At 54.3% G+C, this 26367-nt stretch overlaps 1 protein-coding gene across 1 annotated transcript; it reads right to left on the bottom strand.

Moving 5' to 3' along the window:
- On the bottom strand, positions 1 to 26175 carry Bzrap1 (benzodiazepine receptor (peripheral) associated protein 1). Its single transcript, XM_013013179.1, has 31 exons — positions 25861 to 26175; positions 25060 to 25167; positions 24701 to 24829; positions 24005 to 24184; positions 23266 to 23451; positions 21921 to 21998; positions 21756 to 21839; positions 21433 to 21522; positions 21179 to 21301; positions 20798 to 20902; positions 19255 to 19305; positions 18836 to 18856; positions 18247 to 18451; positions 17502 to 17674; positions 14669 to 14784; positions 14306 to 14415; positions 10396 to 11226; positions 10074 to 10225; positions 9149 to 9514; positions 8850 to 9065; positions 8056 to 8250; positions 6653 to 7486; positions 5991 to 6090; positions 5712 to 5863; positions 4946 to 5114; positions 4284 to 4355; positions 3783 to 3815; positions 3495 to 3598; positions 3341 to 3412; positions 3018 to 3128; positions 1 to 384 (listed from the first exon to the last, which is right to left on the bottom strand). Exons 1-31 carry the CDS (start codon positions 26173 to 26175, stop codon positions 208 to 210), a joined length of 5658 nt encoding a protein of 1885 aa, XP_012868633.1. The 3' UTR covers positions 1 to 207.
- Between the last annotated feature and the right edge of the window lie 192 nt (positions 26176 to 26367).

Genomic DNA, 26367 nt, shown 5'->3' with positions numbered 1-26367 from the left:
CCTCAGATCTCATACTCCTAAGGAAGATTACAGGTGAGAGCCACCAGCACCCAGCTCAGATTCATCCTTAAGAACCCATGTAGTTCCCACCTTCACCAGGCCCCACAGAGTTCACTCAGAAAACAAGACTCTGGGCCTGTTGGGCCTTCCTGACCAGCCCAGATGATGAGCTGGAAGCCACGTCCGCCCGCAGGATGGGCCACGGCTTCACTCCTTCCCAGAGCTCAGTTTCCTCAGGAGCTGCTTCCCCTTGGAGAGGAGACCCCGCAGCTTCTCAGCTGTTCCCTGTGGTTCCCCCAGGTCAGTCTTGGGGAGACTCCCAGGGCTGGGGCTACAGTGCCATCCGGAGGGCACTGGGGGCCCTTGTGTTGTGCTGTCCCAGTCCTGGAAGGTAAGAGAGAAGGGTAAGGTCAGGGCTGACTCTCTCCCTGCCTGACTCCTTCCATGCAGACTCAGGAGTCTGAGCCTCTCATGTCACAGACCTACAGCTGAGAGCCAGGATCTCATCACCCTGTGGCTGCCCCAGACACACAGGGCACAGAGGTGAATGTGGAATGATGCTGAAGGGACACTGTATGAAGAGGACCATGGGACCCAGAGTCTCAGTTCTGCTTTGTTAATCTTACCACAGGGTGCTGAGCTGACAGAGCTCAAGCTCTCAGAACCTGACCCTTCTGTGCATGTCCGCAACTTCCTGTGTCAGATCCCACCCAAGGGAGGTAAGAACCAGGGTTCTTAGAGGCAGCTGGTGCCGTGTCCCAGGGGTCTTTCTGGTGTGAAGCTAGAGTCCACTCCGTGAGGAGAGAAGAGAGACTGGAACGCTCCCTTAAAATGGCCGGAGAAGACTAGAAGGAGGCCAGGCCCAGAGAGGACTATGGAACAGGGGTATTATTTGGCCCCAACCACAGATTCTATCTAGATGCTGCCCCTGCCTTTAGTGTTTTCCCTCTTGCTGAATCTCCTCCTGGCTCCATTAGCAGCTCCGCCATGAGGTACCATCTCTGATTGTGCTTTTTGGTGGCCTAAGATTACAGAATTGGGCAAACAGGAGATCCACCAGAAAGCCATCCCTAAGCCCCTGTATTCCCACATCCCTACCTGACCCTGCTGGACCTGGCCTAACTCTGTCAGCTCCTGCCAGGCTGCATGCCCTTCCCTCCTTCCTCTTTCTCTCAAGGTGCCATTACTCCTCAGCATAGCAAGTTCTCAACCAGCAACAACAGAAGTATAGGCTAGAGGCAAAGGAACTAGATGCACACCACCCGCCTAGCTAGCCCTGAAGGAGGGGACTGAGCCTTGGACAGAGTTCCCTCAGACTTGTATGTCAAAGCCTCTACTTACTAATGGCTACTAGGAAGTCCCAGGCCTTTCCCAGGAAAGGGGAGTAGGGACATTGCTAGAGAAATAAAACATGGAGAGATCTTATCTCTGCATTTTTTTAACTATACAAGTTCTTCCTTTCCCTTTAAGCAAAGCAATTTAAGAGATGGAAGTAAACACACGTGTATGGTCAAACAACAGGTCACCAGACGCAGGCTGAAGATGGGAAAGCTATTATTATCAGTGACATTGTATTGCCACCTTTGTCACTGGTAATAATTACAATATTATAGTACCATATAGTCATATGGTATCATAATACCTCTGAAGAGTCCATACATGGGTGTCATGGAATGTTCTATAAACTGCATATGTGATAGATAGCACGTGACGGGTTAGCTAACGTGAGACATCATATGCCATGTACTACTAGCACAGCTGGCATTACCCAGGGGAAAGACGAGATGGGGAACAGGAAGGGAGGGGGGGGAATCCCACTCTAATCCCACTCATGGTGAGATCTCCCTCACCCACTCCCTGGAAGAAAATGGAAAAGGCAGGTCAGCTCCATTTAAGACAAAAAGCTGCAGCGTGATTACAGTTTAACAGGGGGTGGGGGGTGGGTCACATGGGACATAGGGGGTCAAGTCCCCCACTTACATGTTTCTCTCTCTACATATATCTATCTCCATCTAACACTGGACTCTTCTCCTCCTCGTTCTCTGAGAACCGGGAACAAAGAGAGGCAATGGGTTATGGACAGATCCCACAGGCTTTCCATCCAGTCACCAGATAGCCCAGGAGTGGTTCCCATTTGGCCTAGCCTTTGAACTTGGAGCTACTCCACATGGATGCCCTGGGTTTTCTGGTTGGGCTCAGCTTCCTTACCTTTCCCCGCCCTCTGAGGCAGAAGGCCTAATTGTACCCCATCTACCCCAAGGTGAGTCTAAGAATGAGCATTTAGGAAGCCGGGCCTTTGCTGGGAAGCGGGGTGTGTGGCACATGCCTGTAATCTTAATAATTGGCAGGCTTTCATGGGAGAAGAGTTCAAGCAAGACATCATCTTATTTTCTTTTTTCTTTCTTTTCTTTTTTTTTTTTTTTGTGTGCTAGTCCTGGGGCTTGAACTCAGGGCCTGGGCACTGTCCCTGAGCTTCTTTTGCTCAAGGCTAGTGGTCTACCACTAGAAGCCACAGAGCCACTTCCAGCTTTTTCCGTTTATGTGGTACTGAGGAATGGAACCCAGGGCTTCATGCATGCTAGGCAAGCACTCTACCACTAACCTACATTCCCAGCCCAAACATCATCTTTAAGAGGGGGGAAAAAAATCCCTGGGAGGCAGGGAAGCCCAACAGGATCATCCTAACAGGGTGGGAAACCCTGAAACCAAGGCTATGTCAAACTTAGAGGTAAGGAGTGGGAGCTCTTTGCTATAAGGCCCCCTCTCCTATGAGCCCCTGGGGTGTTAACAGATGACCTGGAGGTCACGGGTATCATTCCTCCACGGAAAAGGCCATATACTGGGTGGGGGATGCCCCACATCTGCTATAAACTCAACAGTTCAGCCCAGACTTAAGTGCTCCTCTGTAGTCTACATTCAGCCTCATCCCTCCCACCATACTGTCCTGCCCACCCCACCCCACCCCCACCAGCAGGATAGAGACTACCACAGAGTTGGGAATCAAGCTCTTCACTGACCTGACTCTCAGCCTGTGATGTCCCAGGGTCCCGGTCTGGTCTTCCTGCCTCAGGCCCAGGACCTTCCAGGAAGTTAGATGGAACCAGGCCTCTTTGTCCATTCAGTTCCCCCTAGAGAGGAGATGCTGATGAACCTGAGAACAAGATAGAGGCCCCAGCCTGTCCCCTCGACCCTGACACCCCTGGGGAACACAGCCCAGGGCCAGTATCACCATGGAGGGAAGTAGCAAGTCCATTCTTCCAAGCTGCCATCAGAACCCTTGCCCATCCCCCCGCCTCAGTCTCCCCTTACTGTACCCCCAAACCTCGTGCCATGCCCTCACATAGAAGAAGCCATCATCGTCCATGTTCCCGAACACAGTAATGACATCCCCTGCCCTGAAGGGCAGTTCTGCCTGAAAGAGGGCGAGAGGCAGGCATCAGGCCCTGCCACCGTCAGTCATTCCCTGTCACTAGGCGCTATCTGAGAGTCCTCACCTCCACGTCCATGTTGGGGGAGCTCTCCCGGGGATTGTAGTCAAATGCTGCCACCATAGGCCGAGGAGCTTTTAGGCAAGCAGACGGAATCAGCTTGGGGGCTGCTGCAGAGGGAGGGGAGAAGGGTCAGAATGGTCTCAAGACTCCTCACTCCATGCTGTTCTCTACACTGGAGGCTTGATGACCCTCTATTCACCACCACCCCCAGAGCCCTGGGGGAAAGACCCAAGTGTTTGCTCCTCCCACATAGCTTCCCGGATACCCCAGCCCATGGGACGGGCCTCTCACCTTGACAGGGCTGGGCAGGGCCTTCCGACTCTGCTGTGGAGAGAATGTACCTCTGAGCCCTCTCCTGTACTTCCCTTCCCTCTTCATCCCAGGCTGGGATGGCACAGGGCAAGCAGGATGCTTGCCCTCACAAGAAGGATGCAGGAGTCCGGGGCCAGGGATAGGGGGAGGAGATGGAAAGGTGGGGGGGGGGGGAGAATGCTCAGAAAGTATCAGCTCAACTCGCTGGCTTGGTAGCGAACTAAGGCTCCGAAAGGGTGAGTGAACTGCTCTAGGCTGCACAGAGGCCATAGTCAGGTGCTCTGGGGAACAGAGATCCTGGGAAACTGTTCCCCTTTCATTCCCCTCAATGGAGTGGTTGAGGATGAGTGAAGGATTGCTCCAAATCCCCCCATCTCAATACTCCACATGTGTATTATCCTCAAAGAGCCACGCAATGCCATCCCGCCACCAAGCACACATTGATTACAGGCAAGACAGAAACACGGGGTCTTTACTCACCTTTCTTGGAACGGCGGGGCTTGGGAGGAGGCCCGGTTGTGCGGGCTGTGGAGTATACAAAAGGACCGTTCCCTGATCCAAGAAGGCAAGTAGATGGAAGAGAAACTGAGGCAGGGGAGGTAAGGGAAAGGGGACAGACTGGAGGCTCTCACAGAACAGTATATGGTTCTTGGGCTCTTTTTTTTTTTTTTGGCCAGTCCTGAGGTTTGAACTCAGGGCCAAGGCACTGTCCCTGAGCTTCTTTTGCTCAAGGCTAGCACTCTACCACTTGAGCCACGGTGCCACTTCCAGCTTTTTCTGTTTATGTGGTACTGAGGAATGGAACCCAGGGTTGCATGTTAGGCAAGTACTCTACCACAAAGCCACTGTCCCAGCTCCTTGGGCTCATTTTTTAAAGGCCTAAATCTCATATCCCTAAGAGTTCTGGTGACCTGCAGAACCCAAAAATGTATGGCCAGTATCACTGTATTCTAAACACACCACCTCCTGAGGGACCAATTCCCACTCCATGTGCTGAGCCCCAGGGGGTAGCCATGCTGGCCTTCCTCTTTGCCAGGCCCCACCGGAGAGCTCAGCCACCCCCACCATACAGATCACTCATGAGGGCACTGGGTTGGAACTGGGGTGGCAGGCAGTAGGAGAGGGAGAGCATCAGGTCGTACCTGAGCCTTCGATGAGAACATCCGTGGACAAATAGCCCCGCTGGAGTAGCTGTTGTCTCCCCGCCAGACTGTCCACAGCCACCTCAGCCACCATGTTGCAGGGGATGTAGCCTGTCCGGCCTCCACCTTCCCCCCGGTAGAAGCCATCAGCATCTTTGTCCCCAAATACCTGGAGGCAAAGACCAGTTATCTCAGGAGGCCCGTTCACTCACTGCACCCCCCGAGCCCTGAAGCCTGTAGCACCCCACTTGAAGGACCAAGGATGCTTAATCTACAGGCCACAGGCCAGAAAAGGGAGACACAACAAAGACTTAGGATCAGGGGTACATGAGAAAACAACCCTTTGTAAATCACCATCACCACTGCCGAGGTGGAATCTTCCTCAGTTCACCCCCAACTGGGTCCCTAATCTCAGAGATGGAGGCAAAAGCTTTCCATCAGTACTCGGAGAAATAATACAAATGGTAATAGTCACAGCACTACAATGTGCCCACTAGATGTGCCAGGCAGGTTAGGTGCTGTGTGTTCGTTGAATCATTTACTCCTCAAGCAAGCCTGTGAGGCAGACGCTCCCTCATATCCCCAGAGGGATGCAGTAATCTGCTAGACCCAGCAGAGACAGGGTCCTCACCCCATCACCTGGCTCTTGAATCTGTATTCTCTACCCCCTCGCTCCGATTCTATGACGCCTCTATTGGAGGTAGGAGGCAGGATGCTGGCCAGAGTCTGGGGCTCTGGGCCCGGGGGGGGGGGGTGAGTCTGTCACCTTCAGGATCTGACCCTCCCGGAAAGGGAGTTCCTCTTCTCCAGCATCGGGGTTGGGTGACATTGACACAGGGTCATAGTCAAACAGAGCCACAAAGACCCTCACAGGTAGGTCCTGGTGAGCCAGCGCTTCTGGGGGGCTCCTTGGAGGGGCTATAGAGAGGGTTGGGGACAGAGCAGGGGCTTAGTGAGCGCAAACCACCATGAGGTTAGGAAGAAATGATCCCTTGGGACTGTCCCCCCACACACACCCACTACCCCACCCCCATTACGTGCTCACCCAGCTCCGTGATCACTGGCCTGGCCATCCGAGCCCCTTTCCTCTGGGGACCTCTCCGCCCAGAGCTGTCCTGTCCTCTGGGCTCCCCAGTCTCTGTTGCCTGCAAAGAAAGGGCAACAGATGGCAGAAGTGACACACTATCCCTGGGGGTGGCCCCCCCGCTCCCTGGCTCTGCCCAGTCAGCAGCTTAAGCGACACAGCAGAACAGGAGCACAGCATTCTTCTCCAGGGGCCTGGGCGGCCCTCGCTGAGATGCCAGACGGTCCCACGGAAGGAGGGAAGAAGGGCGGGAGGGGGAGGCCCCAGCCCCAGCACGAGAGACCATAGTTTCCCGGTCAGCATCAAGGATGGTGACTCTGGACATGGCATCCGTCAGTGTCCTGAAGACATAACTAACCACTCAAGAGGAAAGGGCCACCCCTGCCCAAGGTAGCAAGTGGCAACCAGTGATAACAGAATATTGTGCATCCGGTTCCATCCAGCAGAAGCAGCAAAGCAGTGGAATGTGGGTGAGAGGAGGCAGGTGAGGAAGCTCAGAGGCCCGGCCCCAGCTCTGTGGATGGAGGCGGCAGCGTGGAATGGGAGTGGCTGGTGGGCAGCAAGCAGGGCCGCCAGGTGGCAGCAGGCAGCGGGGCTGCCCAGGGTGGGGAATGGGCACAGACCCGGGAGGGTGACTCCTTGGCTCGGCCAGTCGTACTGCGGCCTCTCCGTTCCTGTTCCCCTTTCTCCCAGGCTGGGAGGCGTGGGTAGGGGTTGGGGCCTGAGTTGACCTTCAGAGGTCCCCTGGGCCTTCCTACAGTGGCTGTGCCCCAGATCTCCCCATCTGTGGGGTAGCAGGAGCTGGTTATGCTGATACCCCCAATGCCCAAGTCCTGCTCATCCTCAGAATCATATTCGATGCTGATCTCCAAGCACTTGGGAGAGAGGCAGCTAGCTAGGCCAGCCTCTAGGGCCGGGCCACGAGGGCACCTCCGGGAAAGGCCAGGCCTCCCTCTCCCACCAGCTTCTAGTCCACCCCTGGTGCCCTCGACCACAGGGAGGCTGCCCCTCTCCCGTGGGGGGCCGGGGCCTGCTCCTGGTCGTGCAGAAGCCTGGGGCCCGCCATTGCTGAGAAGCCGGCTGCACTGTTCACGAGGATCTGGAGGTCGCTTGCGGCTTGGCGGTTTCTCAGGGGAGCCACTTCCTCTCCTCCGGCTGTTTCCACCAACGAGTCCAAACATATCCTCCAGGTGCTCCCTGGCCCTGGAGGGTTCGGGAGACAGGGGACACGGGCCAGGTCCTTGGAGTTGATCACTGTCACGGTCCAGACCCAGCAGCACAGGTTCCGGGGCTTGGGAAGAACACCCCGCCCCCGGCTTCTCTTCATCCTCCTCCTCTTCCTCTTCCTCGGGGATGCTAAAGAGCTTCTTACTGCAGAACTGCTGGAGAGGCAGCTCCAGGATCTGCTCCAAGATCTCCTCATCACTGTCGGTCTCACAAAAGGGGTCAGGCTGGGGCTGGGGGTGGAGAGAGAGCAGCTGGGAAGAGAAGCCCATGGGGAAGAGGAGAGGACGGTGATCTTGCCCTCAAATGAAGGTCAGGGCCACCTTACAGCCCTCCCTCAGCTTCCTCTGAGGGGACAGAATTAGAGGGACAATGACTGGCCCCAAATCATAACCATGTCCAGGCAGAACCAAGAATCAGGCACCAGCCTGTGTGGGGCAGGGGCGTAGGGAAGCGTATGAGGAGAGCTTCCCCTCCTCCCACCTCCGCCCCCTCCCCCACTGTCCCCTGTCTCCAGAGGCTCCCAGCACAAGCTCTCAGATGGCACCAGTGTCCCCTGGCCAGGGTACTGTGTCCAGCAGGCTGGAAAGGTGTGGAAGCGAGCTCTTCTCCCCTTTTCTTCCCAGCAGGACAGAGGCCCTACCCTGGGCCTCTTCATGCCTGCTGCTTTGGACAGGATTCAAGCCACACACCTAGAATGTTGCCATGCTTAGTGGGTGGCTGGAGCCGCTCCTGATATGGGGTCAAGGCCCTGGAGCCTGAGGTCTGGCACCTGCCAGCCCCCCCATCCCCACCCCGTTACCTTGGCACCATTCTCCCTGATACTGTTGCCAGCAATCTGCTTCTGGAAGGAACAAGTCCTAGAACCCAGCTCCTCTTCCTCCTCTTCTTCCTCTTCCTCCTCCTCCTGGATGTCTGATAGGTCTGAGTTGCGGCCATGATCCACCATGGAGTTCACCAGATGAGGCCCAGGCCCTTCCACAGATGCGTCCTCACTCTGCAAGAGGAGAGACAAAGGAGGAAAGATAGAAAGGCCTAAGTGACACCGGCGGAGATATGGCAGGATGCTCGAGCAAGGGTCAGGCCCAGCCCAAGTTAAAAAAAAAAAAAGGAGAGCCTGGTGCCTGTAGCTTACGCCTGCAATCCTAGCTTCTCAGGAGGCTGAGATCTGAGGATCACAGTTCAAAGTCAGCCTAGGCAGAAAAGTCTTTGAGACTCTTATCTCCAATTAACCACCAAAAAAACCAGAAGTGATGTTGTGGCTCAAAGGGACAGAGTGCTAGTTTTGAGCAAAAGAGCTCAGAGACAGTGTCCAGGCCCTGAGTTCAAGCCCCATAACCAACAGAAAGAAGGAGAAAGAGCCCGAAGAAGAAAGATCCATGGCCAGAATTGGGAGTATATTAGAGGAGGGTGCCAAATGGGAGAGAGAAATCTGGAGGAAAAAAAATTGTAACAAAGAAACAGACACACAGCAGACAAAGGTGTGAGTCAGACCAGAGCAGAGGACAAGCGGAAAGGGCAACTAGCTTAGACTGACCAAGGTTAGGAAAGGAGGCCTCAATTCGTGAGGTAGCACAGTACGCCTCCAGCTCCTACCTCAGCCCCGGGTCTCAGCCCTGACTCTGGAGCTCCTCCATGGCAGACCTCCGTGCTTGGCACCCTCTGGGCCAGGGCTCCCTGGGTAGAGCAGGGTGTGGGGACTGTCTCTCGTGAAGCCCGCTCGGCCACAGTGCTAGGGCCTCCCTCGGCCAGGGTCGGCTCATTGGCTTTCTTCTCCTCTGAGGAACCCAGCAGAGCTGTCACAGAGGCTTCCTGAAATGGATGGTACTGAGGAAAAGATCCCAGATCCTGGCCCTTCTCCCAGCCACCTGCTTCCTCCCACCCAGACAGGGTACCTGGGAACAAGATGGAGGTTCCTCCTGGGGTCCTCTGGGCTCATGCCTGGAAGGGCTTGCTGGGGGACCTCCTGGAGGCTCTTGAGTTCCATGGGGGACGGGGTGCTGGAGGGGAGAACTGAGGTCGCCAGGCTCTGGGGAGGCTGGAGCAAGGGGGGTTCTGACCTCGGGGCTTGGCCGTGGTGATGAGGGGCAGGAGAGCCTTGCTGGCAGGCAGGCAGGAGCAACAGGAGCAGGAATGGAGTCGGCCGACTCTCCATGGGGCGACATGGTGCGCACAGTCACCTCTCGGCACACCTGGAGCAGCTGCAGCTGGAACAATTCCACCAACACACTGCCAGCTGTGGGCGAGGCCACCTCCATGATCTGCAGGGAGGACCACAGCACGGGAGGACACACTGACAACATTAGCTAGCCTCTTTCCAGGCATCCTGAAAAAGGCCTCTCCCTGCCTTATCTCTTTCCGTTCTCTTAGCCAGGTGACTTCAAAGAAGAGCAGTTTTTCGATCTCGTGCATGCTGTCAAAGCCCGTGCTCAGCCAGGTGCGGGTGGCTCACGCCTATAATCCTAGCTACTCAGGAGGCTGAGATCTGAAGATCACAGTTCCAAGCCAGCCCAGGCAGGAAAGTCCATGAGACTCCTGTCTCCAATTAACCGCCAGAAAACCAGAAGTGGAGCTGTGGCTCAAAGTGGTAAATTGCTAGCCTTGAGTAGAAAAGCTCAGGGACAGTACCCAAAAGGGACAGTACCCAAGGCCTGAATTCAAGCCCCACAACCAACAAGAACAAAAACAAAGCCTATGCTCTTAAACACTCTGCCACATAGTACCCAAATGTTAGAGGTTAGACATCTCTGTCAGGCCAAGGAGACCAGGCCTCTGAGCATATCCTAACCACCCCAATCTCTGTACCCTGCCAGGCCATACCTTCTGCCCATCAGCATAGATGGCATAACCTGTGACCCGGACACCATTGGACGTGCCAGCAGCATCAATGGTGACAGGAAGCCAACTGATGATCAAGATTCCAGGGGAGGGCCCAGGTTCAATCTGTACATCCAGGGGGGCATCAGGTGGGCCTGGGGGAGGTGGAACACAAACCCCAGTATTGTAGGATGCTCCCTGTCAGAGACAGTGGCCCAATCTGCCATTTTCCTGGCAACACACACAGGGCCAGCCCCCTCCTGCCACTGTCTCCCACAGGCTCTCCTCCTGGTTGATATATGGACATCGCTCCCACAACACAGACCTGCTGGGAGTGTGGTAAACTGCAAGGTGGCAGCCCGCTGTTCTGGCTTCTCCAAGCCTGGGTCCCAGGATCCTCGGGATGGGAGCTGAGCCTCCACTCGGGCCTGATAGAGTGTGCCAGGCCGCAGGTGGCAGAAGGTAGCCCAGTAGGTGTTGGGGCGGGCAGGTGGACACTCTTCCCCATTGAGGTAGATGGCATGGGCCAAGTTGCTATTGCTGGGCACCCAGGTGATCTCAGCAGATGTGGCTGTCAATCGATGGATCTGCAGCTGGCTAGGTGCCACCCCGGCCCGAGCACCCACAGTCAAACAACAGCGCAGTGGGTCGGAGCTGCCCTTGCTGGTCAAGGCCTGCACAGATACACGGAGGGGCCCAGCCCGCAGGTCCAAGTTTTCAAGCACAGCCTTGGGGGGCGCCCCAGGCCCCAGGACCTGACGTGGCTCTCCGTTCACACAGATATGGAAGCCCTGCAGGTCGACTCGCTCAGGGGGCAGCTCCCAGGCCAGTATCACACTGTGGGCCAGCTGCTTGAGGACCACCAGACGGCGGGGGTAAGGCACAGCAGGAGACTCACCCAGGCCCTCCGGTGGGGGGCTCAGACTGAGCGCGTCCCCTGCGTCCTCCTCCTCCAGTCTGGGCTGGCTATGGCCCCCGCTGCTCTGGCCCCCACTATGGCTGCCACCACCACCACCGCTCAGGAAACTGAGTTCAGGGCCTGAGCTGTGGGACAAATCAGCCAGCTCCGAAGGGAGGGAGGTCAGGAGGTCGTCATCTGACACACGCTCTACAAAATTGGAAGGGACCAGGCCCCTTCGGCCATCCATAAGCTCCCCTACCAGAGGGAAGACAGGGAAGGGGAAAACAGAGAAGAGAGAGAGAAAACAACAATCCAATCAATGCATTTTAGCCATGGCTAGTCGTGATATTCATAAGCGTTTGATTCAAATCGATATTTTCCTCTCAGCGCTGACGAACAAGTACCAAAATAAAGGCAAATAAATAAATGCCCAAGTAGCTGGGCATGATGGCACACACCTGTAATCCCAGCGCTCAAGAAGCTGAGGCAGGAGGACTGTAAATACAAGGCCAGCCTAGAGACACCTGGGGGTATGTATGAAGACTGTAAAAGGAAATAAAAAGGAGGGAGGGAAGGAGAGGGAAATGGAGCCGACTAAGGGGTAAGGGCTGGCCCCTCTCTTTTGCTTTGTAAAAAATGTAGGTATTCAAAAAAAGGGAATGTGGCTCAGTGGTACAGTGCTTGCCTAGCATGCATGAAGCCCTGGGTTCCATTCCTCAGTACCATATATACAGAAAAAGCCTGAAGTAGCGCTGTGGCTCAAGTGATAGAGGCTAGCCTTGAGCAAGAGAAGCTCAGGGACAGTGCCCAAGCCCTGAGTTCAAGCCCCAGGACTGGTAAAAGAAAAAAGGGAGAAGGAGAAACCACCCACTTTATCAGGGTAAGGGGAGAAGTAAGCATCAGGAAAAAAAGAGTGACTTCTGGGTTCTAAAAACAATCAGGCCCCACAGCAGGTTTGTGTCCAGGAACACAGCTGGGAGTCAATCCAGGCAGTGACCAATGATGTTTATTACCTGTGTCAGGTCTCCTAAAGACATGACAAAGAGATTGTTTTGTAATTGTTTGTTTAAGGAATATCAAGAGAGCAGAAAGCCAGATACATGCCATATCACAGCCAATCATTAGAAGGAAAAATTTTTCAGGAAGCAGAAAGTTGGTGACTGTGGGGCCTTGGAGGGAAGAATAGCATAGGGCTCAGCTTCAGGGTACCTGGGAATTGCCCCAACAATAATTCACGGCCTTGGGGCTGGGATGGTGGCTCAGTGGTAGAGTGCTTGCCTTGCATGCATGAGGCCCTGGGTTCTATTCCTCAGCACCATATAAGCAAAAAGAAAAAAGCCGGAAGTGGCACTGTGGCTCAAGTGGTAGAGCGCTAGCCTTGAGCTGAAGAGCTGAGGGACAGCGCCCAGGCCCAGAGTTCAGGCCCCATGATCGGACCCCAAAAAAAAAAAAAAAAGAAAACTTGAAGAAACTGTAAGTTAGATAATATTATAAGCACCATTTTGGATTGAATAGTGACTATCCCAAAGTGCATCTGTATCCTAATTCCTTGGAAAAAGCATCTTTACAAATGTAGGTAAGCTAAGGATCTTGAGACAAGATCATTCTAGATTATCTGAGTAGGTACTAAATCTAATGGCCAGAGTCCAAAAACAATACACGCTGGGAATGTGGTTTCGTGGTAGAATGCTTGTCTTGCATGCATGAAGCCCTGGGTTTGATTCCTCAGTACCATATATACTGAAAAAGCTCAAGTGGTAGAATGCTAACCTTGAACAAAAGAAGCTCAGGGACAGTGCCCAGGCTCAAAGTCAAAGCCCCAGGACTGGCCAAAAAAAAAAAAAATACAGAGCCAGGCACTGCACTGGTGGCTCACGCCTGTAATCCCAGCTACTCAGGAGGCTGAGATCTAAGGATAGCGATTTAAAGCCAACCAAGGCAGGAAAGTCTATGGACTCTTACCTCCAATTAACCACCAGAAAACTGGAAGTGAAGCTATGACTCAAAGTGGTAGAACACTAGTCTTGAGCAAAAAAGTTCAGGGACAGTATCCAGGCCCTGAGGTCAAGCCCAAGAGCACCACCACCACAAACAACAACAACAACAATACACACACACACACACACACACAGAAAAGAAAAGAGAAACATTCAGAGAAGAGGAAGCAATATGGCCCAGATGTAGAGATTAGAGTAGTGTGGCCACAAGCCAAGGAACACCTGGAGGCATCCAAAGCTGAAATAAACAAGGAGTAAATGCAATCTCTCCTCAAGCTTCCCCCACAAGGAATGCAGCCCTGCCAACACCTTGGTTTCTGACTTCTGGCATCCAGAAGAGGTCAGTGAGTGAATAAAATGCTTGCTATTTTAAGCCACCCAGTTGGTGGTCATTTGTAGGGTAATCACAGGCAGTTAATAGAAACAGTAGCACTGTGGGCATGGGATGAAAGGTGGGAGGCTGCACCAGACTTGAATCTGTAGCCGACAAAGCCAGAGCTGGAGCCTGAACCACAGCCAGGCCCTCAAAGCTCATGCCACTGAGAACAGTGCAGCAAGGACCAGATATAAATGAAGCCGTTACCTACAAAAGCTGGACAAGGAACCCCCCGGAAGCTCAGACTGAACCTGGGCCACAATGCCTGCTTATGTCTTCTTCTGAGACCCGATCCTCCCTTTCCAGATCTGACTGAAGTACAGCATCAAACTAGGTCACATGCTTGACCTCAAGCATCACCAGTGCTGCCTTGCTCCCTGATCTAGACAAAATCCCGTGAGTCTCCATCCACCACCTAAACTATGGTCTGCCCTAGCCTGGCGTGCTAGGCCTCTTTCTTTCTTATTCCCCACTGGCTTCCATGATTTAGTATGCCTCTTAGCTGAGTCCAGAATTTTTGTGGTAGAAAGTAAGAACATGCTGACCCTGAGTTCAAACCCCAGTACAGACACCAAAAATAAAAATACAAAAAAAACTGTCAGGCGCCAGGGGCTCATGCCTATAATCCTAGCTACTTAGGAGGTTGAGAGCTGAAGATCACAGTTTGAAGCCAACTTGGGCAGGAAAGCCTATGGAATTCTTTATCTTCAATTAACCACCACCAAAACACACAAACAACAACAACAAAAACCCACAGAAGTGGAGCTATGACTCAAGTTCAAGTGGTCAAGTGCCAGCCTTGAGCGAAAAAGCCAAGAGCCCTGAGTTCAAGCCCCAGAAGCAATACCAAAAAAAAAAGTTACAGTGGGCTGAGGATGCTGCTGAGTAGGAATAAATGGATTAAAAAAAATTATGTACAAAGTCAGAGGGATGGACAGAATGATCCCTACCAGCGTCTTACCTTCAAAAAAGCCATCTTCGTCCATGTTGCCATAGACGTAGATGTATTCGCCAGCTGTCAATGGGAGCTCTGCCTCGGGATTCTCATTGGGGCCCTCAAAGGGGTTATAGCTGTTGGGGGAGTACAGAGGAGAAGGACAGCAACCTACATTGTGTTTCTTTCCCTTTCTTTCCTCTCCCTTCACCAAGCCTTTATGAAGACTTGGTTTCCAAGTTGGCCAAGTAGTGCATTCACCTTGGCTCAACTAGGTTATGAGAATATGTCCGCCTAGAATTCTGGTAGCAACCCCTGATACCTCCAGAGGTCTCCTCTCCTCCCATACATCCCCAATGCTGGGAGAGGGAGAAAAGGTGAGGGACCCACCTATAGCGTGCTAAGAACACCTGGATCCTGGATCCTCCCGGGTTGCCCTCGGGTGCTGCTGGAACCAGGGAGACACTATCTACCTCCAGCTCCTCCACCTCACTGGCTGTGTCCACCTAGAACAGACAGAAAGTTCCTCTCCAGGGCCTTGGATGAGCCAGAAGAGGACCCATGGCTTTGAGAAAGGAAAATGAGCACACTTTTTTTTCTTTCTTTCTTTCTTTTTTTTTTTTTGGTCCGGTCGTAGGGCCTGAACTTTGGGCCTGGGCGCTGTCCCTAAGCTCTTCAGCTCAAGGCTAGCGCTCTACCACTTGAGCCACATCGCCACTTCCGGCTTTTTTCTTATGTGGTGCTGAGGAATCGAACCCAGGGCCTCTGGCATGCAAGGCAAGCGCTCTACCACTGAGCCACCTTCCCCACCCCTTCCTTTCTTTCTTTCTTTCTTTCTTTCTTTCTCTCTACCATTTGAGCCATAGCATCACTTCCGGCTTTTTTTGCTAATGTGGTGCTGAGGAATTGAACCCAGGGCCTCATGCATGCAAGGCAAGCACTCTACCGCTGAGCCACCTTCCCAGCCCAAGAGGCCCTGGTTTTCTAAGCCATCATCTGATCCCAGCAGTTGCTACCACCACCCACATACCCTGGCCAGGGGTTCTGGGTAGTCTTGTCCTCTCCAGCTCAGTAAATAAAAGTCATTGCCTCCACCTGAAAGACCAGGTCCTGCTGGTACAGGGAGCCAATATTAATGTCAGTTTGTCTCTTAAGCTAAAAACTCCACAAAACATCTGGTTATAAAGAGATGGAAGCGAGGAAACAGAAAGGGCTGGAGAAGAGTCTGCCTCCCGCATGGCCACAGTGACTCTGTGGTTCAGTCCTGGAAGTAAGAACTTCCTATCCCCTGAGAAAAAGGATCTCCCGATGGATAGTCCCTCCAGGATGACATTCAACATGGTACCACCACCAGCCAGGTGCTGGGGCTCACACCTGTAATCCTAGCTACTCAGGAAGCTGGAGATCTGAGGGTTGTGGTTGGAAGCCAGCCCAGGCAAGAAAGTCCATGAAATTCTTATCTCTAATTAACTACCAGAAGACTGGAAATAGAGTTGTGGCTCAAAGTAGTAGAGTGCTAGCTTTTAGCAAAAAAAAAAAAGCTCAGAGACAGTGCCCAGGCCCTGAGTTCAAGCCCCGGGATGGACAAAATTAAAATAAAGTGGCACCATCTGTCTATCCCACAAGGGGGCAGCAGAGGCTAAGTCTGGGTTCCACTACTTTTTGAAACCCTGTGATTCCTAGCTAGAAAGAGGAACGAAATTATATGTTGTGAGAGATGCTCGAGAACTTAGGGATAACAACAGCTGCTATGTGTAAGAGCATCTACTGAGACAGGCATGTACATTTTAATGCTATCCTCACAACCTTAATAGGCAGGTGTTATTATTCCCAATAGCCAGGTAAGAAAACTGAAGCCCAGGGGCTGGTAATATGGCTTAGTGGTAGAGTGCTTGCCTAGCATGCATGAAGCCCTGGGTTTGATTCCTCAGCACCACATAAACAGAAAAAGCTAGAAGTGGTACTGTGGCTCAAGTGGTGGAGCGCTAGTGTTGAGCACAGAGAGGCTCAAGGACAGTGCCCAGGCCCTGAGTTCAAGCTCCAGGACCAGCAGAAAGGAAGAAAGAAAGAAAGGAAGGAAGAAAGGAAGGAAGGAAGAAAGGAAGGAAGGAAGAAAGGAAGGAAGGAAGGAAGGAAGGAAGGAAGGAAGGAAGGAAGGAGTCAGAGAGAGAGGGGGGCAAGAAGGAAGGAAGGAAGTTGAAAGAAAAAGAAAGAGGCCCGGCGCTGGTGGCTCATGTCTGTAATCCTAGCTACTCAGGAGGCTGAGATCTGAGGATCGCGGTTCAAAGCCAGCCCGGGCAGGAGAGACCGTGAGACTCCTATCTCCAATAAACCACCAGAAAACCGGAAGTGGCGCTGTAGCTCAAGTGGTAGAGCGCTCGCCTTGAGCTGAAGAGCTAAGGGACAGCACCCAGGCCCAGAGTTCAGGCCCCATGACTGGATCCCCCCCCGCCAAAAAAAAGATATGTACTCATTATCTTGCCAATGTAATTGTAACCCCTCTGTACAGTATTTTCACAATAAAAATAAATAAATAAATAATAAAAAAGAAAGAACGAGAGGGGGAAGGAAGAAGGAAAAAAAACTGAAGCCCAGAAATGATAGGTAGATAGGTACTTAACTTAAGACAAGACAAGGCTAGGATTTGAACCCCAGAGAATCTGTGATTTTTTTTTTTTTTTTTTTTTTGGTCAGTCATGGGGCCTGAACTCTGGGCGTGGGCATGTCCCTCAGCTCTTCACTTCAAGGCTAGCGCTCTACCACTTGAGCCACAGCGCCACTTCCAGCTTTTTTCTTTTTGCTTATGTGGTGCTGAGGAATCGAACCCAGGGCCTCTTGCATGCAAGGCAAGCGCTCTACCACTGAGCCACCTTCCCAGCCCTATTGTGATCTTTTTTTTTATACAACCAACGGCTTCTACTACAGATACTCTTATAAAGTCTCATTAGGAGAATCCTGGAAGCAAAGTGTCTCCCCCAGCCCAGGTCTCTAGGGCCTCCTTGGACCCCTAAGAGACAGGGTAGGGTGACCCCAAGATGAAACTGACAAGCAAGACCCAAGAAGGGGACAAGCTCCAGCTGAACTCCCTGCCATGAGAGGAGTCCATAGGCCTTCTACCTCCCAGCTTGGGATCAGTGATAATCCCCAACTCTTGGGGACCCCAGGAGAGGTCAGGCTAACCTCTCCCTTTTTCCCAAGCCAACACCAGTCCCCCAGCACTGACCTCTGGTGTAGGGCATGACTTGGGACTGTTATGGATGGATTCAGAGTGAGAGGAGTTAGAGAGAGACTCAGCCTTCTTAGCTGTCCTTCGAGGGACTCCAGTAAGGGTGGCAGGAGCAGGCTCGGAAGACTTTGGAGTGCAGCGCCCCAGGGAGCCCGGCGGAAGGTCAAGGTCTAAAGAGAAGATGGCACATGGGCTTGGGATCTGTGGCCTGAAGAGGGACCAGGAAGATAAGGACAGAGCCTCCTGGATATGGGCATCAGACCCTCGTTAGTGGGATCCCTTACAATTTATATGTCTTTAACATGGTCCTCAGAACAGCTTGATGAAATGCATTGAATTATTCTTGGTTGTGGCTTAGGAAACTAAGGTCCAGATTGATGAAGCAACATGATCAAATTCACATTGGCTCTTAGATGCGTAGAGCTGGGACCAGCAAACCTGCCAGACCCCAAGTCCTAACTCGTCCTAAAGCCTTATGGGCTGCTACTGATTCCCGGTGTCCAACTCCTAGCTATGATTACGAGTTAGAGGGAGAAGGACGGTGGCCTGAGTGGCTGTGGCCAGATTCTGGGACTGCCACGCCCATGAGATTTGTCTTTCCCATCCATCTGGCTCTAGCTAGGTATGGCTTTAACTCCCTATGTGTCTTAGCATGAGTTTCTGGGGCCTTGTAGGATTGGATCCCTATTTTCAAAACCCCAGGCCTGGAATTTCAGTCCACTGTTATTAGGGTCCCCATTACCTTTGGGGCCGGACCCCCGGCAAGGCTGGGGGGTAGAGCAGCAGCAGGAGGGTGGTGGGTGGTCCCCAAGGGCACTGCAGCCCAGGGCAGAAGTGAGTAGATCCAGGGGGCCTGGATGAAGACGGAAGGCCTGGAGCTCTTGTGCCAGGAGGCTGAATCGCTCAGTTTGGCTACGGCACTGTCCCTCAAGCTCTCGAACCCTGGCCTGGGACAAGACCTACCATGAACCACTGGCAAAGCTGCCCAGTAGCAAGACATCTCCACACAACCCCATATTGAACTTCAGATTGCATTCATCCAGTCTGCCAGCCAGCCTTGGGCCAGTAGCACTCTTGCTTTGGGACACTTTTTAGGTAGTCCCAGAGACTATAGAGGGAAAGGCCCCGTGTTTTCCAGGGTCAGCAAGCAGCTGTGAGAGCATGCGTCCTGTGGGAACCTACCCATCTATGGGAGTTTCAGGTCTGTGATCATTGACACCCTTCTGTGGGACATAGGAATTGGGATGGCCTTGGGCCCTGAACCAAAGGGACCTCTCACAGAGTGGAGGGGACACGGGTGAGGGGAGGGAGGCAGGGTAAGGTGATTATACCTGCATCGAATCCAAGGTAGACTGCAGCAGGAAGGAAAGCACAGAGGAGAAGTTAGACCTTTAGTCCTGTAGGTCAATGCCCCAGAGGTGGGGAGAGGGGAAAAAGAGGGAGACTCTAAGTGGACACCCTGGGCTGGCTGAGCAGCTCCTACATGAAAGGATGTGTTAGGGTGAAGGCAGCCTCTGGGTGGGTGGCAATGGGAGACTATGAGAGCACCCTCAGAAGCCCCTACCCCTTTCCTGAAAAGCAGGCCAATGATGAGGAGATTCCCCTCACCCCGGACCCTGGGGCCAACAACTCTACTATACTGCCCCCTCCACATGCACTTCTACACAGCCCCAGTCCATTATGGTTCTATCTGAAGTCCCTCGCCTTCCTCCCGAGGTACTGAAACTGGTGGCCACCTCCAGGGACCTACCTCCAGCAGTTGCACCGCCCCTTCATGTTCCCTCTTGGCTTCTGCCTGTGCCTATGGATAGAAAGAAACAAGATGCTGGAAGGGAAGGGTGGGGAATGGAGTGAGGAGAGGGAAGCGGAAGGAAGGAAGGGATCGTAGGAAGAACAAAGGGAGGGAAGAGGGGAAAGAAAGAGGAGGGTAGGGGCTGGGAAGGTGGCTCAGTGGTAGAGCGCTTGCCTTGCACGCCTGAGGCCCTGGGTTCGATTCCTCAGCACCACATAAGCAAAAAGAAAAAAGCCAGAAGTGACGTTGTGGCTCAAGTGGTAGAGCGCTAGCCTTGAGCTGAAGAGCTGAGGGACAGCGCCCAGGCCCAGAGTTCAGGCCCCACGGCCAGACCCCCCCAAAAAAAGAGAGAGAGAGAGAAGGGTAGGGGAAAAAATGGAGAAGGGAGTGGGGGGGGGACTAGGGGAATTCTCCCTCCTGAATTCCCACCCTGAACCATCCCTTAGACTAGAGGCAGAGAAGTTAAGAAGAGATGGGGACTGGGCACTGGTGGCTCATGCCTGTAATCCTAGCTACTCAGGAAGCTGAGATCTGAGGATCATGGTTCAAAGCCAGCCCCAGTAGGAAAGTCCTTGAGACTCTTATCTCCAATAAACTACCAGAAAACTGGAAATGGTGCTGTGGCTCAAGTGGTAGAATGCTAACTTTGAGCTGAAGAGCTGAGGGAGAATGCCCAGGCCCAGAGTTCAAGCCCCACAACAGAAGAAGAAGGAGGAGGAGGAGGAGGAGAAGAAGAAGAAGAAGAGGAAGAGGAAGAAGACGATGAAGAAGAAGAAGAAGAAGAAGAGGAGGAGGAGGAAGAGGAAGAAGAAGAAGACAACTTCTTTCTTTTAGAAACATCCACTCTCCTGGCTGCCCTCCTATCAGCTTCTTTCTCTCTGCCTCATCTTCTACCTATTGGAATGTCAGGGTATCCTTGAATATAGTGCTGGATCAGTTCATACTCTGCTCTATCCTAGGCACCCAGCTGAACACCTGGATGATTCCAAGCATCTCCAAGGCCGATTTCCCCATAGCTCCAAGCTCTGGTACCCAACAGCCTGTGGACGTCTCCTCTCAGGTGTTTAGCATACAACCCACATGTGCCAAGACTAAACTCAGAACTCAAGACGCCTCCTTCACCTAGGGGGTGAAAATCCCCACCCTCCCTCCTCCACCTCATCGCAGAGGGGCTACCAAGTAGGGATTGAACTGCAGTCTCATAGTGAGTCTTGTCAAGTCTGCAATTCTGCCTCTAAACTATAGTTCAAAGCTCTCCACTTGTTTCCATCCACATTGTCACTTGTATAACTGCTCATGGGGCAGAACACCCAATTTTCTCATGGCCTTCATGACCTGACCCTGCCACCCTGACCATCTCGTTCTCTGTTCTAACCGCACTGGTTTTCCTTGCCACAGAGCCTCTACACAGCTATTCTCTTTTCCTGACATGTTTGCTAGATAGGTGCGGGGCAAACCTGGGGTCCAGCAGCCTACCACCTTCCCTCACACCTGCACCCACCTGCTGCAGCCTCCGGACCTCCTCCTGCTTCTCCCGCAGGCTGAGCCGGGCCTGCTCATGCTCCACCTCCAGCTGCTGCCGCCGCTGGGCCACTTCCCGCATATGCTGAAATGGAAGACCAGATCTGGGTCAAAGCCAGATACCCCACCCCTCCATCCCACTTCACCAGCTCCATAGAAGAGTTGAGATGAAAGAGTTTCAGCTGTCATCTGTTCCAGATGTCCTCTATTAAAAAGAACATTGAAGCTGAACACCGAAGGTTGGCAGTGCCAACACTGAACCTCAGACTCCAGTGCCCTACATTAGGGCATAGTCTACTGTCCCACTTTCCCTTGGTGCCAGAGCTCAATACTTCCCCCGCCACCTTCACAGTCTCCTTACCTTCAGCACCTGCTCCAGGCTCTCCAGCTTGCTCTGCAGGCCCTGGCTCTTCCGAAGGGCTGAGTCCCGCTCCTGCGTCAACCCTAGAAGCCGGTCTCTCAGCTCTGCATTCTCCCACTCCACCTGGTAAAGGGCCATGGGCAGGGTGCCAGATTGTCCTTCTTGGAGGGGCAACAGCACCCTTCAAATTCCACCCCAAAAGTAGGCCCTTGCCTGGGAGCAGGTTCTCCTCCAGCAGCAGGACCGAGCCATACCTGCTCCTTCTGTGTGGCGCTCCCACTGAGCCGGGAGTTCTCCTCCACGAGGCGGGCATTCTCATTCTGGGCTTCTCTTAGCTGCAGTTCCTGAGGGGCACAGAAGCTCTGGGGAGGGGCCCAGCACCCATATATTCCTCTTCTGCTTACACGGAGAGCCAGTCAAGACATGGCCTTCCTCCCTGTTGGAAACCTGCCTCACCCCGGAAAGGAAAGTACCATGGAACTGCAAGGAAAAGGGGTTCCAGAGGCCACCAGGAGCCCACCACTTGGAAGGCCTCACGGAAGGGGGAGCTGATCCCTGGGCATCGTCAAGAGCTCACCAACTCTTCACATCGCCTCTGCTTTTTCCGGGCTTCTTGCTCCAGGCTCTCACATTTCTTCCGCTTCTTGCTCAGCTCAGACTCCTGTAACAAGTACTTCTCATGGGGGAAGGAAAGCAGAGGTGCCCATGGCAGGTCACCTCCAGCCCTGCACCTGGGACTTACAAGCTGCTGCACCTTCTGCTGTTTCTCTGGCTCCCCTAGGATCCCGGGTGGACTGTCCACATCCTCCTGGAGCGTGGCCTGGAAATGTCCAGAGGCAAGTGGCTGGTACCTGAGCGCAGGGGCCCCTAGGCAGCTTGCCCTTAGCCCTGTCCCCTGGGATGTGCCCACCTCATGGCTGGTCAACAGTAAGATTTTTTTTTTTTGGCCTAGGAAGAAGAGGGGTGTTGTGTAGGCATACCCTCCCAACATCTCCAGCTGATGTGTAAATACAGAGATCACATCCCTGCCCCCCCAGCCATAAGTGCTTTGAAATCTAGCCTTCCACGTGTGCCCTGGGAGATGGGTCCTTTTAACCAGGCCAAAGCATTCCCTTTTTAGCTTTCCAGCAGCTGCCCTGCTCTGCACTCAATAACTGTCCCCAGTGTCCTTCAGCCATTGGCAGAGATTTAGGAGGCTGTTTGGGCCCCTGGGGATGTGATGTTCCCAGAGCTGGGGGGGGGGGGGTTCTAGATCATTCAAACCTGAGCTTGGCCTAGAGTGGTTCAATCTTGCCAAACCTCCCAGTATCTATCCCACCCCACCCCACCCCCAAAGCCCACCCTATTGCAACTCCCAATTCATCTCTGCAAACTTTGGGGGAAGGAAAGATCTTGATGGGAGAAGCATCCTCCTCCAGGGGCCCAGCCAGAGGGGCACAATCTGAGCAAGCCGTGTCCCATATGGAGGTTTTCCTCACTACCAGGGCCGCCCTCCCACCTGTCTTCCCAGAAGGAGGTGGGTCTAACCGCTGCCCACCTAGGATGGTGGAGACCCCTACATTATAGGGGTTCCTGAGTGGGTCGCTGGCCTTCAGGGATGGTTTAAGCCCTGCGCTCAATGAAGATCGCCCGTACCTGGAGCCCGGTGGGACCCTCACCGCCACCCCCCCGGGTAGCCAGGCCAGGCCTGGCGGGCCAGGCGGGTGCTGAAGGGGGCGTCCCCGCTCTACGGGGCGGCGGCGAAGGCGGCGGCGGGAGGCGGCGGCGGCGGCGGGAGGCGGTGGCGCGGGCTGGGCCCCGGGCGGCTGCCAGGGCAACCAGGGATTTGCGACCGGGCGGTACCACTGGTAGAGGGGCGGCCGGGCTAGGGCTCGGGCTCGCGGAGGGTGGAACCCCAGAATCCCCAGGGCGGGCAGCGCGCGCGGTGCAGGTAGGAGCACCGGAGGCCCCCCGGATCCCGGTTGTAAGGGCTCCCGGATCCCTGCGAGTGCACGCGTCACCACAAGGTCTGGCTATGAGCGCAGGGCCGGGGGGGGGGGGGGAAGATCCCGCTCCGGGTAGACCCACACACCTGGCCCTGCGCTCACCTCTCCCGGGGCTCCCGGGGCCGGAGCTCCTGCTCTGGCTGGGGCCGTGGAGCCTGGGGGCCGGGCCGGTGGGGGCGGCTCCTGCTGGTTGCGCAGGGCGATTTGTCTCTGCAGCCGCAGCACCTCCCGCTGGGACTCACGCAGCAGCCGGTCGAAGTCCCGCACATGAAGCCACTGGGGACCCTCCTGGGGTGGAGCAACCACGAGAGGACTTAGACCTCACCTTTGCCTGCCCCTTCCCCAGCCATGCCCACTCTCCACTTTATGGGAGGCGAAGAAGGGTGGGCATTACTTTCATGCACTACATGCCCGGCCCTGGGTACTTGTGTACACAGCCACATGCTTCAGTGCAGACATTCCCGGCTACTCATTTAGTAGGCACCTGCCTGCCGGTGCGGCACGGTGGCGCACATTGTACTAAATGCCTGTCAACATTCCTTCACACCAATGGTGAGGTCTGTGCAGATTGATCCCGCCAGCCCCAACTGGCTCACAGTCTCAAATCTGGAGCACAGAAATGTCCAGGTCTGAGAACTCATGGCTCCGCCCCCATTCGGTTTAGTCTCCTTTTCCCTTCTCCCCACCCCCCCTGGGCCGTTGCCAGGGGAACCTACTCCCCAGCATCCTCCACCTTACCCTTTCATTTGCATCTCATTAACATCTGGTCCACAGCCCACGCCACAGCCAGACAGCCCTAGGTAGGGCTGCGCTGGAAGGAGAGACCAGAGCCTTCTCGCACCTTGCCCACTAAAGTGAGCCTGGCCTGCAGCTCCCTGCACTCCCTCTGCAAGGCGGCAATCTGCTTGTCCTTGGCCAGCAGGGCACTGGCTGTCTCACTGAGGTCCCGGGCGCGCTGGCGGGCTAGGGCCTTCTGGCACAACTGCAGGCTGGCCCCAGGTCGGGGCAAAGGGGCATTCACCTAGCCAGAGGAAGGGTAAGGTCAGTGGTCACCTGAGGGTTGGAACACACTTCCCACTCTTGGGCACCTAATCTGGGATCTCAGAGGACCAGCTACCTCACTCAACCCCATCCCCAACCGTTCCCAAGCAGAACTCCAAGGGTTAACTCCACTCCTCTTCGTTTAGACCCCAAAGATGCTGCTAATTCATGGCTGTCACTGTGATGGGTCTTTTCCCTGCCCCCACTCTGGCTCTACACCCTGAGATGAGCTCAGCAGGAGGCTGCAGCCAGCAGGAGCATGTGGTAATCCAGAATTCTGCCCCTCCTGCCCTCCTCGGGAACCTCCCCATCCAGCTCTTCTGACAGGAGAACCTCTGCACTGGAGCTGTCCTGTAGCTCCAGACACCTGCCTCCTACCCCGGGCTTCTGGGTTTCTCCTTTCCTGAGTTCGCCAAACCTAGCCCTAAGTCCCAGCCTTAGTTGTCTTCTTCCCTGACCCCCCCAAGCCTCCACCCAGCAGCCTCCTGGTCCTCACCACCCTCAGGTTGGTTTCCTGCAGCTTCCGGGCCCTCTCTTCCAGGCGCTTGGCAATGACTGCCAGCTCGGCATTCTTCCGCTTCAGCCTCCGCACCTTCTCCTCCGTCTCGGGGAAACTGCTTTTTCTCTGACAAGGGGTCAGCCAAAATTGGAGCATATAAGGAGCACCCCCACAGACCCAGTCCTACTGTTCAGGCCTTGGGTTAGAGCCTGGGCTCACAGTGGGGTCTTTGGCAACTCTTAGGCAGGGGTCTTGGGAATGATGCTGCCTCCATATGGAGAGATGTTCATGGGATGGAGAGGGCACTGAGACAGAGGCTCTAGTTTGGGACTGGGACCCCATTCTCCAAGCCTCACCAGCATCTGGTTTTCCTCCTTAAGGATGGCACAGCGCTGCTGTAGCTCCCCCAGGGCCCTCAGCAGCTCCAGATTGGGCCTGTCCCTGAAGCCCATGTTCAGCTTGGCCTGGCATGGGAAAGAATCAAGTGCCTCAGAGACCCACCCAACCCATGTGGGAACATCTTCCCCTCCACAGCCTAAGGAGACATAGTGACGAGAAGGCTTTCTCCATGTCCCAGGCCTTCAGAAGGGTCACAGGAGCCAAGAAGAAGTGGCAGTCCCATCCTTCCTATCCTCAGTGACAGTCTGCACACACGCACACACACACACACACACACACACACACCACAGCCTGGAGCTTTCCTGATAGCCCCCCACTTTTCCTCCACCTGTGCTGTCCGTTTTTCTCCCCCTAGGCAATGCTAGTGAGAGCTTCCATCTCCTTTCCAGACGCCCTGTGGCTTGAGAGTCCCCAGCCCTTCCCCAAAGTCTTGCTTCCTCCATCTTCACCAAAGGCTGATCACGCCCACCCTGTCTCAGCCCGGCACTGAGCCCCGTCCTGGAGCCTACTCCCTCTGGATTTCTGATTCTACCACACACCTCCACACCTCCAACATCCTCCAGACTCCAAAGACAGACAGAGATCCATGGATGACAGACAGAGGACAGACAAATGGAGGGAAAATGGAGATACTTTCCTGTGCAATGGGGAAAGGACAGACAGTCATAGAGACAGACAGACAGTGACAAGCCAAGAGAAGTGGCAATAGGGTTTGAGATCTTATCTGGCAGAACCCCAGACCTCCTCAGCTTCATTACCTTAGGCAAAGCCCCCACCTCCTCATCCTCCAGCCTCTGACCGTGGTGTCCAGAACTCACCTCTTGCTGCCCAGACTCTGTTCCTTCAGGGTCAGAGCCCCCCAGAAGCCTGGGGCTCTGGGCTCCCTCAGGCTCAGAACTCTCCTCAGACCTCACGTCTTTAACTGGTAGAGCTGTTGGAGTATCAGCAATGCTTGGCGCTACGTCTCCAGGTTCACCCCCCTGACCCAGAGTCCAGCTCTGCCAGGCGGGCAGTGCCCATAGCTCCATGGCTGCAGGGTCCCCAGGCCGCAGGATGCTTGTCAGTTGCTCCATGGAACTGCCAAGGGGGCCCAGGACCCAGGCCAGGGAACATCACCTGGGCAAGTAGGGGGACTGGCGAGGGTCATGCCAGGCCAGATCCTTTTTTCTGAGCTCTTGGCTTCACTAACGCTCCATCCGAGGTTGGCTGAAATCTTCCCCACCCACAAAGAAGGCGGCTGCTGCAGAAGGATTCCGGGCTGCTGG

Source organism: Dipodomys ordii, unplaced genomic scaffold (genome assembly GCF_000151885.1).
Source record: "Dipodomys ordii isolate 6190 unplaced genomic scaffold, Dord_2.0 Scaffold19, whole genome shotgun sequence".
Taxonomy (NCBI): Eukaryota; Metazoa; Chordata; class Mammalia; order Rodentia; family Heteromyidae; genus Dipodomys; species Dipodomys ordii.
Note: the sequence above shows the minus strand (reverse complement) of the source record. Positions and strands in the feature narration are given on the sequence as shown.